The sequence below is a fragment of the Cervus elaphus genome, chromosome 8 (genome assembly GCF_910594005.1).
Source record: "Cervus elaphus chromosome 8, mCerEla1.1, whole genome shotgun sequence".
Taxonomy (NCBI): domain Eukaryota; kingdom Metazoa; phylum Chordata; class Mammalia; order Artiodactyla; family Cervidae; genus Cervus; species Cervus elaphus.
This window is the reverse complement of record NC_057822.1, coordinates 22,474,410-22,490,170: the sequence shown is the minus strand read 5'-3', so window position 1 is coordinate 22,490,170 and position 15,761 is coordinate 22,474,410. Positions and strand designations below refer to the sequence as shown.

The 15,761-nt window shown below is 43.0% G+C and overlaps 1 protein-coding gene across 1 annotated transcript in view; it reads right to left on the bottom strand.

Moving 5' to 3' along the window:
• CUL3 (cullin 3) overlaps positions 1-3,563 on the bottom strand; it is a 97,215-nt gene extending 93,652 nt beyond the window's left edge. Inside the window, exon 1 of the mRNA XM_043909865.1 lies at positions 3,085-3,563. Coding sequence (XP_043765800.1) covers positions 3,085-3,150 — 66 coding nt within the window. The 5' untranslated portion in view covers positions 3,151-3,563. The remainder of the gene's footprint in view (positions 1-3,084) is intronic.
• Between the last annotated feature and the right edge of the window lie 12,198 nt (positions 3,564-15,761).

Here is a 15,761-nt window from a genome sequence, read left to right as displayed (position 1 = left end):
CAAAAAGTTCACCTGACAGCAACTAATCCTATAGAGTGAAACGAAAGTGCAGGAGTGAGACACATGGCAACAGCAAGGAAAAAAGGGCAGAACTTCTTGGGTCAGCGTTCTTTGGTCCAAAGCCACAGTTTCCAGGAGTTTCACAACTACAGCTTCCTTTCTTTAAAAAGTTTTGTGTCCCTTGCTGTCACTTTGGGTACCAAAAACCCCCAAAAGATATGAGATACTATGTATTTTGTCCACTGCAGCAAAGTTTACAAACTGGAATAAAATATTTCCTCCATCGTCAATCTGTTACATACAGAAAGTCCTTCATTGTTTTCCATCTTAAAAAGAACCAACTTCTCAGAACCTGATTTTACTGATGAGACTGCAGCTGTTGCAGGTTTACACATTTACAAAATATCCTGTACCATCACTATTTTGTAAAGATAACAAAACAATCTTCAAACATATTTTTATACTTTTTCACACATCAGTTTTATAAAACACACTCTGAAAGGAGTATTTGAGGCCTCTGCTTACACTACAATTTCCCTTAGAGTAGTTGTTTATCTCAAATGGTAAAATACAGTAATTTAAGTGTGCACACATGAATACACAAAAAATATTTTCTTTATGGAATAAGATGCATTTATTACTTCTGACTTGCAATCCATGCAGACTACAGTTATGTAAATGACTGCTAACCTGGAAGGAAAAAAAAATTCTGAAATTCTGTAAGTGTTTATTTACCAAATAAATCAGTGAAATATCACACCACTGATGTTTTATGTAGCCATCCTTAATTAAAGTTCAAAGAACTATGGTTTTTAAATTTATATATTAAAAAATGCAATGGTTCTTTTCAGTAGGAACTACTTACGAGTGATGTTAATACCCATGAGAAAATTTAAAACTCTTAGACACTTTTAAAAATTAGCAGATACTAAGTACTGAATATCAAACACTAGCTACTTGCAAACTTCATTTAAGGATTTTAGAGAAACTTAAGAGGGCAACAAGTTACAGATAAGAAAAGGCCTAAATTAGCTCATGACCATAATGCTCCTGAAAAAAAAGTCAGTTTCAGTGCTGTGTGGTAACCTGTCACATACTCTGATACTCTTTAGCTAAAAGAAGAACAAAATTCTCTCCCACAGCTTCTTCCCAACAATACAAGATTCAGAAAGGAGGGATATTAGTCTCTGAGGCTATACTGATACATCCCAAGACCCCAGAACAGTACCTGGCACACAGTCCTCAGTATTTCCTAAATGAATGAAGGAGTGGAAGAACAGGTAGGGACAGGCAAAACAAGAGATCAAAGAGTTGATTACACATAGATAAAGGTAGAGCTGATTAATCAGAATATCCACAACAGTGAGTTGACGTCAAATGTGAGCTATTCCACTTTTTAACAGTAATCTGTGTTAGAAGACAGACTTCAAAAACATCAAACTTTTCTTTAAAATGTATAAAACTATTTGAAATTCTGAATAATTCTAGATTCTGCTCATTTAGTAGGAATTGATTCAATAGGAAAACTATCACTACTCGCAAATTCATAAACCCAGTTCATTGTTTATCATACAGGAAAACGTGCAAGTGAGCTTCATTAGAGCTCTTCTGTCAACATTTGTTACTTTCTTTGTACTTTCTCACGATTACCTAGGGAAAAAACTTCAGATATTCAAAATCCCTTTAATGTGCATTAAAACATCTAATTCTCCTGATTATATCCTACCTTTATTTACATAAAGTCTTAAGAGTCTTCACATAGGCATTAACATTTTTCTTATTACCATCTGGGAATTCTGCACCAGGTGTATTTTTTCCTTCTAAATTTTTAGAATTCAGGGAGGTCCTCAAGTTCTCTAGGTCGGTTTCTTACTCAACTAGGACAATTATATTAACCTTTCCTCTAAAGTGCAAACTACACTCTAGAAAAAGCATGCTTTAAGAAGTGAATACAAACCCTCTCTTCACCGCCCCCCACCACACAATATAACGTGCTTGTGATTCTAAGACAGGAAACCACAGCTTCTTCTCTAGTTGTCCTGGTTTAAAATCTGCTATTCAATTGCTAGTTTGTCCACCTTGACGTCTACCTGTTACAGAAGCGACATGAGCAAGTATGTCCAGTTTCTCTGTCCCAAGAGTACACTCTAATTGCTTGCCATTGGCTATCTGATTCAGATATGACATCCAAAGTTATACCCTATAATACTTAACACCAAAGGGGTATGACTTAATTTAAGGCCAAAAAAGTTTATAAACAAAAATACTTTTGCTGTCACTAAAACCTAGAGTAAAGCAACTCACGGTGGTGACTACTTATTCTTTTGGGCTTCCATGGCTAGGAAATGAAGAACCAATCGTCCCATTTGTTTTCTCTTACTTCCCCTTGAGTGGCTAGGCCATTCCTGCACAGGGGAGTTTGTAAAGTGCATTGGAAGGTTGCGGATGAAAGATTCTGTAAACACACCGGCGTTGTTAGTGTATTACTACAGAGCATTACGCGAAACATCTGTCACCGTGTCGAGGGTAGGTGGACGGCAGAGATCTTCCTGGGGAGGGGAAGAGCGGGAGAGGTCCGTCCCCGGCATCTTTTGCCAGGCCATCCTTTAGGCATGGTGATTTTTTTCAACTGCTGCGAAACCTCACGTGAAAAGTTACACACACGCCCCACACCGGGAGAACGTAGACGGTCCCCGTCCTCGCAGGACTGGGAGTCCCGGGGACCGAGCAGGAGCGGGGTGCTAGGGGTTGGGCCTACACCCCAGGAGCGCGGCGAGGTGCCGGGACCGGCCGAGGGGCCCCGGCCGCAGCCGACGCCCGCGGGGCGACCGGAGGCGCAGCTCCGGGGCGGGGGCGCGGCGCCGGCCTCGGACGCCGGGGGCGCGGGGAACGGCCCGGGAGGGCGGCCGCGCCGGGGCCCCGCGCCGCCCGGTTGCCGGGAAGGCTCGAGCCCCGCGGCCGGCGGCGTGGGGGATGGGAGGCCGGGCCTGCGGCCTGTTGGGGGGGGAGTTCAGCCCGGGCCTCGCGTGCGGCTGTCGGCCGGGCCCCCCGACCCGGGGTCCCAGGCGCCGAGAAGAGACTCACCGGAAAGGCCCGGATCCGCATCTTGGTGTCCTTCCGGCTGCCCGTGCCTTTGCTCAGATTCGACATGGTGCTCGTCCCCTCCCCGGCGGCGGCTTCGGGTCGCACTCCGAGGCGCCGGTGTCACATTTAAGGCGGGCGGGCAGGCGAGGGGCGACGCTGGGGTCGGCGGCGGAGACGCGGGCCCCGGGCTGGGCTGGGGAGCTGGCTGGCCCCTGGGCGGCCGCGGCGGGGACAGCGGCGGCTCGGTCTCCGGCGGCTCGGGCTCGGCTGGGGGACTGCGCTGGCGCGGCGGCTCCGCGGGGTCCCCCTCACGCCCGGCTCGGCTCCCTTTATCGCGCTCCTCCGCGATGGCGGCGGCGGCGGCGACGGACAAACATCTCACTGCGCAGGCCGAACGTCCTCCTCCTCCTCCTTCTCCTCCTCCGCCTCAGCGAGACGAGATCCGGCCCAGAGGGTGGAGGGGGGAGGAGGGAGGGAGGAGAGCCTGAGAGTGGAGAGATTGGGGGGAGGGGGGGGTGGGAGGACAGGAGGGGGAGGCGGGCGGCCGCGGCTGGAGGAGGGGGGACGCTCAAATCTCGCGAGAAGAGAGCGAGCGCGCTTTCCCGGGTGGGGCGGGGCGAAGCCTGAGAGCAGGAGGGGGCAACGGGAGAGGAGGAAGGGAACGGGGATTTGGGGAGGTGGGAGGGGCCAGCGGGGCGGAGAGGTAGGAAAGGGGCGGGACTGAGGCTGGAGGAGTAAGCTGACTTTTTGAAAGGGGAGCGTTGGAGACCGGATCCTGGTTGAGGGGGCTGCTGATTGGTGGAGCGCCGGGTGAGGGGGCGGGGTCCTGTTCACGTGGACGGAGTGGGCGGGGGAAGTTCCGAGAGCCGGAGCCGGACTGTAGTAGGCAGTGTTCGGCTCCGCTTGGCTGGGCGGACCTGGCTGGGCTGGGCTAGAGCGGGAGGAGGGTAGTATCGGGGTGGAGCGTAGGGTGCTAGGTGCATAACCACGTCCTGAAACTGGTTCGTGTGTTTTTCTAGGGCATGTGGACTAGGGATGGGTACTTGACCAGAAGCCAGAAAGTTAAAAGAAGAGTTTGTGCAGGAGTTATTAATATATGCAGTGTCAGAAAGTAGAGTCCTGTATGCCTAACAAGGTATTCGGATTGGATGTGCACACTCCAGCTGTCAGGATTGAGGGGTGGAAATCCATAAAATTTCCTTAAACTGCATAAGCTCTTCATTCACTATTTTCTGAGAGACCTAGAACTTACTAGTATTAAAATTTGTATTTCGTTGCCATTGAAATAACTCCCTTAACGCAGTGCAATATTTTGGTAAATGGTGTTAAATAGAAAATAGAATAATAGAAACCTAACCTTAACCTGCCAAATCATTTTTTCCATTAAGAGAGTATGATACATTTTGAAAGCAAAATTTTTTGTCTTTCAGTTTGCTGATAATTTGGGGAAAGAAAAGTTTGGCATTGCGTTCAAAAAGTCTAGTTTGATTCATCAGTTTTGCTTTTCATGTATTATGGATTTTGCATCCTAATTTACCTCTTTGTATTGTTATATTTGGATTTCTGACTGCAGAGGAATATGTGAGTTCCCACTAAAGTTTGCGATATCATTTTAAGTGAGAACCTGTTGGGATGAATATTAATAGAATATTAATACTTTTAGATTTTATTTTTAATGCCTTTTTTTAAGCTGAAGTTTAGTTCTTTTTTAGCATTTGGAAGATGGGTTTTTATTTTATTTTTTTAATAAATTAACTGAAATATACCTTTTTGATTTGTTCGTTGTAAGGTTGGATTTTCCCTAAATTAACTTAATCCTGATAACTAAATTCACCAGTGTTGTGCTTTCACCCCTTACTCGGTTGAAATGCCCCACTGAAACATTTTCTTGTTCTGTTTTCTGGTATTTGCTAATAAAACAGAGCTTAAGAAACAAGGATATGGCAACCCACTCCAGTACTCTTGCCTAGAAAATCCCATGGATGGAGGAGCTTGGTGCAGGCTACTGTCCATGGAGTCGCAAAGAGTCGGGCAGGACTGAACGACTTCACTTCACTAAGCAGCAAGGATGTTGCTGGAAGCAATACCTATGTAAATACTGAAGCTAAAAATAGGTCAAGAATTTTGTTGATAAATTAACAATGGGAAGGACTCTGATTTAAATGTAAGTGACTAGGAGTCTTGGATAGGAGTTTATAATCTGTATGCTGATTGAACCTTCATTTCCATAATCATTAGACGATGTTAACAACCAATGTTTTTGTATTGGTTGCAGTGTCAGTGGCTCAGTTCCTTTGTAATGTAAGAAGACCGCTCTGTCCAAGGGATTCTCCAGGCGAAAATACTGGAGTAGGTTGCCATGCCCTCCTCCAGGGGATCTTCCTGACCCAGGGATCAAACCGACATCTCCTGCATTGCAGGAGGATTCTTTATGCACTGAACCACCTGGAAAGCCCTTCTACTCTTTTACTGGATATAGTTTGTGTCTTTGGGGGCAAGAGCTAGGCTGTTTGTCTAGAGTTCCTTATCTGTGAAATGGAGATAAAAATAATGTTTCTTCCTTGGGCTACTCTGAAATTTAGATGATAGATACTTTTTTAAAAACCCTGAAAGCAGTGCTTAACACAGAGTAGTCACTCAAAACCTGTTGGCTGCTATTGTCTTCAGTAATTAAGGCCCAGCTTATACTGTCTTCCTTTATTCAATATGTAGGTTTTTTTTAAGAATGCTGTATGCTTTTACAAAATGAATCTTACTTGGATTTCAGAAACCAATGAAGTAGTTTTTTAAAACACTAGAGAACCAGTGTAGGGTTGTCAACTTTATTTGGCAAGTAAGAGCGTTAGAGGGCTTCCCAGGTGGCTCAGTGGTCAAGAATCCTGCCAATGCAGGAGTCACAGGAGATGCCAGTTTGATCCTTGGCCTGGGAAGATCCCCCAGAGAAAGCAGTGGCAACCCACTTCAGTATTCTTGCCCAGGAAGTCCAAGGACAGAGGAGCCTGGCGGGCTACAATCCATGGTGTCACAAAAGAGCTGAGCGTGACTTAGCCAGTAAAACAGCAACAACAAAGAGCATTGAAAGAAAATGCTTAACCGGAAGTATAGACTAGCTTTATTTTGTTTTGCTTTCTTTTAAAGTATTTTAACCACAGAAATGGAGGAAGGTCAGTTTGTGAATGAAGAACAGTTCTTTAGAACAATGCATTGAGCTGATTTTTCTTCTTTCAGTGTGGACCTGAGAAAACATCAGCGTTAACACCACACTAAAAGCCAGCATTTAGGAACCGCCCCCCCCCCGCCCCCCGCATTAAAGCATATATCCATGTAATTGTGAAGTGTATAATCTCCTTTTGTTTTGTGAACTCAGATTTTCATATTATGGTTTTACTTAAGCAAAATTTAGCTGCATTTTAAAGAATCACTCTCTACTGTCTCCCTTTAGGTTGTTAACCACAAAGACCCAGAAAAATTCTTCAAAATGAGTTTGTCTGCCACTGCCATAAAAAATTCTACTGCTCATTTATTTATTCATTTACTTAAGAAATATTTAGTTAATGGCTGCCATATATCAGGCGGTAAGGTAAATAAAACAGATGAGACCTACCATCACTTAATATATAGCCCTTCCTCCCACCCCCATCCCCAAAATTTGGAAACGACAGGTCCATGCTGAATTTGGCAATAACTTTTTTGTACACTGTAGTCCAGAAATCAGAGCTTTTCCTTCCTAGAAAATCAGCATCCTCAAAATGCCTATGAAATATCCTCTAAAGCAGCAGGAGACCATTCTCCTAGTCCAGTCGTGTTCCCTGACCTGCAAATAGCAAATGAACTTTCAGGATATTCCTTTTTCTGTCAACTGCCACCTGATCCAGCAGAGAAAGGAGCGCGGGACTAGGAACCCACTAGATGTTACATGCCTGCCAGTCGGTATTCCCACTTATGCTGACCGTGTCCTGACACAGGAGAATTGTGGCCCCATTTCCATTTATTTGCAGGGAGCACGTGCAGTCAGAGAAGCCAGGGGGCTGAATGGACCAGCCTGTTTTCTACATCCCAGTCTAGAGATGGGCAGTACAGAGTGTGAGAAGCCAGTGAAAGGCAATAGCTTTTTCTTGGCCATGAATTTCCAGGTATCCAGGATACCAAGCCACATTAATCACTGCATCATACCTAGTGATTTGATTCTGCAGATATTGCTTATTAAAACAGCTGACAGCCTACCAATTTATTTGGAAAGATCTGCTCATTGGCTTTAAACAGCAAAGGCCGTGTTAGGGGAAGATGCATGTTCTTCAAATTGGAAGGGAAAGATCTGTAGATATTATCATTTCCTTGAAAAGAAGTGCTCAATCTACTTTCTTCCTTGTCTCCACCAGGCAACTAGTAAGTATTGTAGGCCATTAAATTTGTACATGTTTAGAGCAGTAGCATTCATGTTTGCTTTATGAGATGACATGTTATAGGAGTATTGGATTGACAACATAATCACAGACATAAAAACTGTAGATCTTTTCTATTTTTTATTGTTTTTTATATGTATATCGTCTACACAAGAGCATGTAAGACCTATGAGCATAGGAAACAAGTTACATCTTGAATTAAAATCTTAAATGCCCATTGTATCATAAAAACCCATCTCAATTTTTTATCACATGTCATGCTAAACAAAATCATCTCACTGGCAGCTCTGGAAATCTTTTCATTGGCCTGGACAGTGTTCTGTTTACTCCACATTTATCCAGTAAATTAATATTTTGAAAATAAAAATGTCTATGTATACAACCAACAAACCTAATTTAACAGAATACATATTCTCAATTAAAAATTATAAGCATCGTGTCAATGTAATTTTATTTTGAAGACAAATAATTTCCTCTTACTGATAACAGTAACTATATCAAGAAACCTCTGGGGGACAATTATGGATATGTATTGCTCGCTCTTTCATGATGAGTAAAACGCATGTTGAAATTTATAACTCTTCAGCTCTGTCTTTGTGAAGTAAGTTAATTTTGAAGATGAGATAAAATGTGGTTCCAGAGGGCTATAAATGTAAATAGTCTAAATTTTATGCTAGATTTAGTAATTGTGTGAACTATAAATACAACAGTCAACAAATATAATAAAATAGTATTATCTTTCAACTTCTTCAATAAGCTGTTTGTTTTGAGTTCACAGTAAAACCTATATTCTTTATTGTTACATTTTCAATAGTGATGGTAGAGATGAAGAATTACCTTTAAGAAACTTACAGATTTTTTTTTTTAATTGTTGGGGCCGATTTCTAGCCCCAAGTTGATATAATCAATTAATTCCTAGCAATAAGTTGATTTGAAGTTACTGGTATCTGAACCTCCTGGCTCTTGAATGGCTGGTTTTTGGGCAGACAATCCACTGAATGGATGGTTCTAAGAAAGGGGCAATGTGGACACCTTGTTAAGATGTAACAGGCAACTTTATATCTCGCCTAGGTTAAAACCTTGTAAAGATTTTTCATGTATAAGAACTTTAGATATGGTCCTTCTCTGCTGAGGCACTTTGTTGAGAAGTGCCTATCTCTGCATGAACCTTCATCTTTTGGGAAAAGTTGCTTTAGATGCTCGTATTGTTAAGGCTGTTTCACACTATTTTATTTTTATCGTTATGTTTGTCCTTGTTTGGGGAGTGGTACTTCCTATTAGCATCTCCTGATTTCTTGTTTTAAAGGATTCAACTGTTGGGTGTGGTCTTGGTGGATAGTGGAGTCCATTTCCTATCACAATAGCCAAAGGGGCCTGATGCCCACTCTCCACTGGCCAGCTCAACATGGGGATGTGTCATGTAGACTCAGGCAAGCGGGCCTTCTCCTTGAGTTGGTGGCTGAAGGACACAGGGACATTTGGTGGGCATACAAGCTGTGGCAGTGGGTGGCCTAGGCTCCTCCCACTGAATGACTTCAGTGTCATTTCTGCTCTTCAGCTTTCCAGAGGTCCCTGGGTTCCTGCTTATTCTCCAACCCTGATCTTCCCACCTCCATGCCTTTCTGTGACTCCTAACATGCTTTCCCCAATTTCCATTTTCACTTAAAATAGTCAAAGTTTGTTTCCACTGTGTATCAGTCAGGGTCCTGGCAAGAAACAGATGGCTCACTCATACAGGGAAATCGAGGCGAGTTTTAATTCAGAGACTATTTACAGAAGTGTGGGCAGAGTTAGGGAGTGACCACAGAATAAGGAAGCATCTCAAGACTTAACAACAGAAGGGAACTTTGCATCCCTTCCAGGCTAGAAGAGCTACAAGAAGTGGCCACCAGAACCTGGAGACAGAATTCTCTCTGAAGCTATGGAACAGAAAGCTGTCTGAGAAGCTGAGACCTTAGGAGAGGACCCAAGCTTCTGGCTCAATAGGGAGGCAGACAGGGGAGAAAATACCCCAGCCTCACTCTTCTCCTTCCTCCAGACTTCTGGCTGGTAACCTCCCACTGGATGAAGCTAACTGGAAGCCAGAAGGCAAGCAAGCCCATTAATGGAGCCCATAAAGGTCAGCCTTCCTGAACACAGAGCAGAATGGAGAAGGGAACAGGGAATATCTGTGCAGAGTGCTTGTGAATAAGACTTAACTGATAAAAATAAAATACACATTTTTTAAACCCCTTCATGTAGTTGTAAAATCTGTGCGCAATAAGATGCCTCGCTGAGGAGGTCAATAGAACTGATATCCAAAGCAGGTGCGCTTGCAAGGGCTGTCATTACTTAAGCAAAGGAAACCTATTTCCTTGATCAGAGGTGCCAATTGCCCTCTAAACTTCAGCTGTGAGTCTGTGTTTCCCTCGGTGGTGGGCAGGGCTCTTTGGTCTTTTCTAATTTGTATTAAAACTATCATATAGGGTTTCCCTGGTGCCTCGGTGTTAAAGAATCCACCTGCCAATGCAGGAGATGCAAATTTGATCCCTGGTCCGGGAAGATTCCATGTGCCACAGAGGAATGAAGTCCATGTGCCACAACTATTGAGCTTGTGCTCTAGAGCCCGGGAGCCTGTGCTCTGAAACAAGAGGAGCCGCCGCAGCGAGAAGCCCACGCAGCACAACTAAATAAAATTATTTTGAAAACCTACCATGTAGACAAACAGTGATTGCATTACCCATACACTAAAATTTTAAACTATGAAAGAATATAGCACCATGGTTAAGCATGCCTGCACTGGAATCAGACCACCTGGATTCTAAACCAAATTCTGCAAGGTATCAATTTTTGTTGTTGTTCAGTCACTTAGTTGTGTCTGACTCTTCGAGACCCCATGGACTGCCCCATGCCAGGCTTCTTTGTCCCTCACCATCTGCTGGAGTGTGCCCAAGTTCATGTCCGTTGTATCAATAAATGTACCATTTATTTTCATCAGTGAAATTAGGTTATTAATAATACCAGCTTCGCAAGGCTAACATGAGGATTAAGAGAAACAGTGGAGGTAAAGTATTTGCCACAACACCGACATGCAGTTTGAACTCAAAGAACATGAACGATTGTTCCGTGATTGATTTCTAACCCTGTGTTTTGACTTTCATTCCTGTAGCCACCATCATATCCTGTTTGCTTGATCTCGTCCCCAGTACCACCAGTACCATCACCACTTACACAGTAGCCTTTCTGTCATCTGTATCTGGTACCTACACTACCATCATCCTCTCAGTCATATCACTTTCCAATCAACTTTCCTTTTCCCTGCAACTTTTGCTTCTCTAGGCCTATTTCCTAGCTGTCTCTTAACCTATGAAGGTTGCTCCCAAGGTATCTGTCTTCCCAGGGAGACTCAGGAGCAGCAAGTCTTCTAAAAACTACTGGAAAGGAGAAACCACGATGGGAATTTTGCTTTGACTTTCCAGCCATGTCAAAATCTTCAATAACTTTTATACTATTAAGATATCCTTTCTGTAGTTTAAGATTTGATTTTACCACAAGTCTAGGATTAAAATTGTAAGTCTACTATGCTTATTTTAAGGGCCGACAATGGACTTGAAAAAATAAACACTCAAAGCAGTGTAACCCGACTGTCCTTTCTCATGATCTGTCTTCTGCTGTGTTCTTACCTTCAAAGGCATACAAAGCATAAACCTTGGATATATAAGTTACATGTGGTGCAATTCATCATCATTTGCACTTCTGCTTTTCTCTCTCCACTGCCATGTCACTTTTGTTGTGCACAAGAGAGCAGCAAGGCTCGAACTGACATCATGACAACTGAAAAATTATGTCTCATGTCAGTGTTAAGTACATGACCAATTAAATTCATCCTTAAGCTTTATGTGTTCTCATCATTTTTCACCTGTATTATATTTCAGCACATGTTTTTAAATTTTCATTTAATCCTAATGCTTGGCAGTAATATTAACAATGCAAATTTAAAAAGGCGTGCATGCTTAGTCGCTCAGTCGTGTCCAACTCCGCAACCGTGTGTACTGTGGCCTGCCAGGCTCTTCTGTCCATGGGATTTCCCAGGTAAGAATACTAGAGTGGGTTGCTATTTTCTTCTCCAGGTGATCTTCCCAGCACAGGGCTCAAACCCACATCTCCTGCATTGGCAGGAGCATTTTTTACTACTGAGCCACCTGGGAAGCCTCAGTTTAAAACTAGTGGATAGCAAACTTCTCTTGACACTCTTGCATTGATTTAATCTCAGATAATAACTTCATCCTTAAGGTTTTGATTGAAAGTATGATGCTATATTAAAATCTAAAGTATTTTTATATCTATTGATAAGTAGGCAGTTCTTTCCATAATTGTGTCCAGACTTTTAGAAGTAATAGAAATGGTCCACAAGACTCCTGTTTGATCAACTCATTTACCGTCAGTTTTTGGTGCATTTACACATCTACCATTTGATGTTATACTAACTAATGTGGTAACAAGTGACCATGGGTAGGGATGGAGAAGGATTATGAATGAACTGATTATGAGAAACATCACTTTTTAAAACAAGCCAGCACACTCTCCTTTATATAAATACCTGGCATATGGTCTAAACTCAAAGAATATTAGCAGTTATCAAGTGGTTATACCAAAGCCACGGAACAATTATGGTTGTCCGTAAAAATAGTACACTTGAGGAGTTCCCTGGTGGTGAAGTGGATAAGAATCTGCCTACCAATGCAGGGGACACAGGTTTAATCCCTGGTCCAGGAAGAGTCCACTTGCCGCAAAGCAACTAAGCCCATGAGTCACAACTACTAGCCTGTGAACCACAGGCTGCTCTGAAGCCTGCATGCTCTATGACCCATGAGCCACAACGAGTGAGCCCCTACGCCACACTACTGAAGCCTATGTTCCTAGAGCCTGTGCTCTGCAATAAGAGAAGCCACAGCAGTGAGAAGCCCACTCACCACAGCTAGAGAATGCCTGCATGCAACAACAAAAACCCAGTGCAGCCAAAAACAAATAATACATAAAATTTTAAAAAGTAGTGCATATGAATCAGCCATATTAATTTCTCTTGCAAGTAAGAGAAAACTCAACTCAGATAGGCATATGCAACCATCAAATCTGCTGTCTCACATAGTAATTCCAAAGTTAGCATGGGTTCTAGGTATGGTACATCAAGGCTCCAGCCCAGCCTTGTGACAATCTTCCTGGCCCTGGTCTTGGACTGATGGAGAGGTGGCTACAGTCACCTCTGTGTTGGTGTCTGTGTCTGTATCACTTACAGACACAACAAAGTCAACAGTGCAGGAACGAGAGAATTGTCTCTCTGTGTAATGAGCCAGAAAGCTGTTCCCAGAAGCAGGAGACTCTCTTGTGGCTCATTGGCCAAGACTAGATTACATGTATATTTTAACCCACTCAGTAGCAAGGAGAGTGACCTTAGTTTATACTAATCATTGGGGTAAAATGGATTTTGGGAGTCAACTATTAGTACAGAACACATTTATTTATCTGTGAAGAGATTCTACATGGAGATTAAGTTTAGGGAAAGGGAAGTGTGTGTGTGTGTGTGTGAGAATAAAGGGGCATGATCTCAGGCCTCAACCTACACTGAAATGAAAGGATAGCTCTCAAACACAGAAAAGGAAATCAAAGAGAAGTGTATCACAGCCAGGGATCCACAGAAAGATGCAGCTTGTTTCAAAAAGATGCCACGGGCGTGCACATGTACGCAGACACCGGCACACTTCTCTCAGGGGTCATAGGCTTCTCTCTCAGAGGTACTGAAGAAAGCTTATTCTCTGCTCCCTGCTTTAATGGGATCTGCAGATCAGGATCACCACAGGCAAATGCGCACAAGGTGGGTGCCCACACAGAGCAACATGACAAGTGATGAAGAGGCCTCTCCACCCGCCAAAATGCTGCCCTCAAAAACAAAGGAAATGAAATGCACAAAAGCACAGAGAAATCAAACTAGCCACCTGCTTGGATGGACAAGATAGCTAGCTAGCCATGGAATATGGAGTGAGTTTCTGTGCTGTCTCTCCAAGCCCCCGTGGCACCCCTTTCTCAGCCCAAAGACATCAGTTCCACTACTAGATAAAGCATGCCTAGAGTTTTTTTCAAAAGTAATGCTTTTCCTAGATTCCACATATATGAATTAACATACGATATTTGTTTCTCTTTCTGACCTGCTCCACTCTGTATAACAGACATTAGGTCCATCCATGTCTCTACAAATAATCCTATCTCATTTCGTTTAGTGGCTGGGTTAATATTCCATTGTAAAACATGTACCACATCTTTATCCATTCATCTGTTGTTGAACATTTAGATTGTTTCCATGTCCTGGCTATTGTAAATAGTGTTGCAATGAACAGTGTGGAATCTAGAAAAATGATAATGATGAATATAGTTCCAGTGCAGGAATGGAGATGCAGACTTCGAGAATGGACTTGTGGACACAGGCGGGAAGGGGAGGGTGGGATGACCTGGGACATCAGGAATGACATATACACACCACCATGTATAAAACAGCAAGTGGGAGCCTGCTGTAAGGCACAGGAAGCCCAACTCGGGGCTCTGTGATGAGCTGTGATGACCTAGAAGGGTGGGAAGAGTTGAGGGTGGAGGGAGGGAATATATGTATACACACAGCTGATTCGCTTCATTGTACAGCAGATTGTAAAGCAATTATATTCCAATAAAAAAATACATCACAAAAAAAGTAAACGCCTATGGGAAGCAGACTACGTTAAGCCACCAACACCTTGGCGTTAATTGTTACATCCCAGAAACGAAGTGTGCCTGAAAACAAGCAAATTTCCTAGATGGATAGCATCTCTAAAAAGGGAGATGCAACTGCTCTATCAGTTTGCTTAGGTTTCCAGTAAGACAAGCATGTCTATGGAAAACACATGGGAAAATAATGTGATGATGAAATGCAAATGTGTCCTACTTGAACCAATATATGAGGAAGAAACCAGGAACTGAGCCTCTCAGGAGAGGGCTGGTGACCCTCTGGGATCTCCTCTTTCCCTGGCTTGTCTTCCAAGGGGAATCCTGGGATTGTGTTCTTCACCCCACTTCCTGCTTATTGGTGAGAGATTGGCTCCTCTCCACATTACAATGGAAATTAATCAGGACATCTCCCAAGAATCAAGTATGACTTTGGGGTCATTTTAGACCCTCCTAAGGGAGTGAGTGGGCTTTCCTGGTGGCTCAGTGGTAAGGAATCTGCCTGCCACTGCAGGAGACATGGGTACGATCCCTGGGTTGGGAAGATCCCTTGGAGAAGGAAATGGCAACCCACTACAGTATTCTTAGGTGGTGCTAGAGGTAAAGAACCCACCTGCCAATGCAGGAGCCTCAAGAGGTGAGGGTTCAATCCCTAGGTCAGGAAGATCCCTTGAAGTAGGAAATGGCAATCCACTCCAGTATTCTTGCCTGGGAAATCCCACGGACAGGGGAACTTGGCAGACTACAGTTTATGGGATTGCAAAAGAGTCAGGCATGATTTAACGACTAAACAACAACAAGGAAATGAATAGGAATGTGAGAACCTTGTATCAGGATATTTAGCTCAGAAATGTTTGTACTTCATTGATGTCAAAAGGTTTTTTAATCATTCTGGAGCCCTTCTGGCTCTTGATCCTGTCTTTACTATTTGATAGCAAAGGTGTGTGTCCCCCAAAGATGTAAAGAGCCAGTGTAACAAGGAAGCTTTCCTTTGGGAATAGAAGTTCATACTTTATGTTTAGGTCAGATCAATTCTTGACCTATTGTTTTGTTTGCTTGATTCACTAACTTCCTAAGAGTAAGAAACTAACCTTTAGAAATTGTGAATCACTTGTACACCTGTAACATATAATATTGTACATCAATTATACTTCAATAATAGATAGATAAAAAAATATCTAAAATATAGGTTCTGGGTGTTCTTATTTAGATTGGAAAGAAGGGGAGGTTACCGTTAATTGAACATCTACTACATGTCTTTCATGCCTCAGTTTTGCTCACTTCTCTTGAAAGCAACCCTGTGCAATTCAGTTCCACTAGGATAAAATGATGGAGAGCTCTGGGTTCAAGCCGAGGTACTGCCCTCAAGCTGAACAACCTGGGCTCTCCTACAGAAGAAGATAGTAGCAATACCTACCTCATGAGATTGCTGTAAAAATTAAATCAGTGAAGGAAACTTCAACGCTCTTAGTTCAAGTTCAGTACTGTGCAAATAATAGGAACTTAATAGAAATCTGCTGTTGTTTTATTGTTTTTCTTATTTTA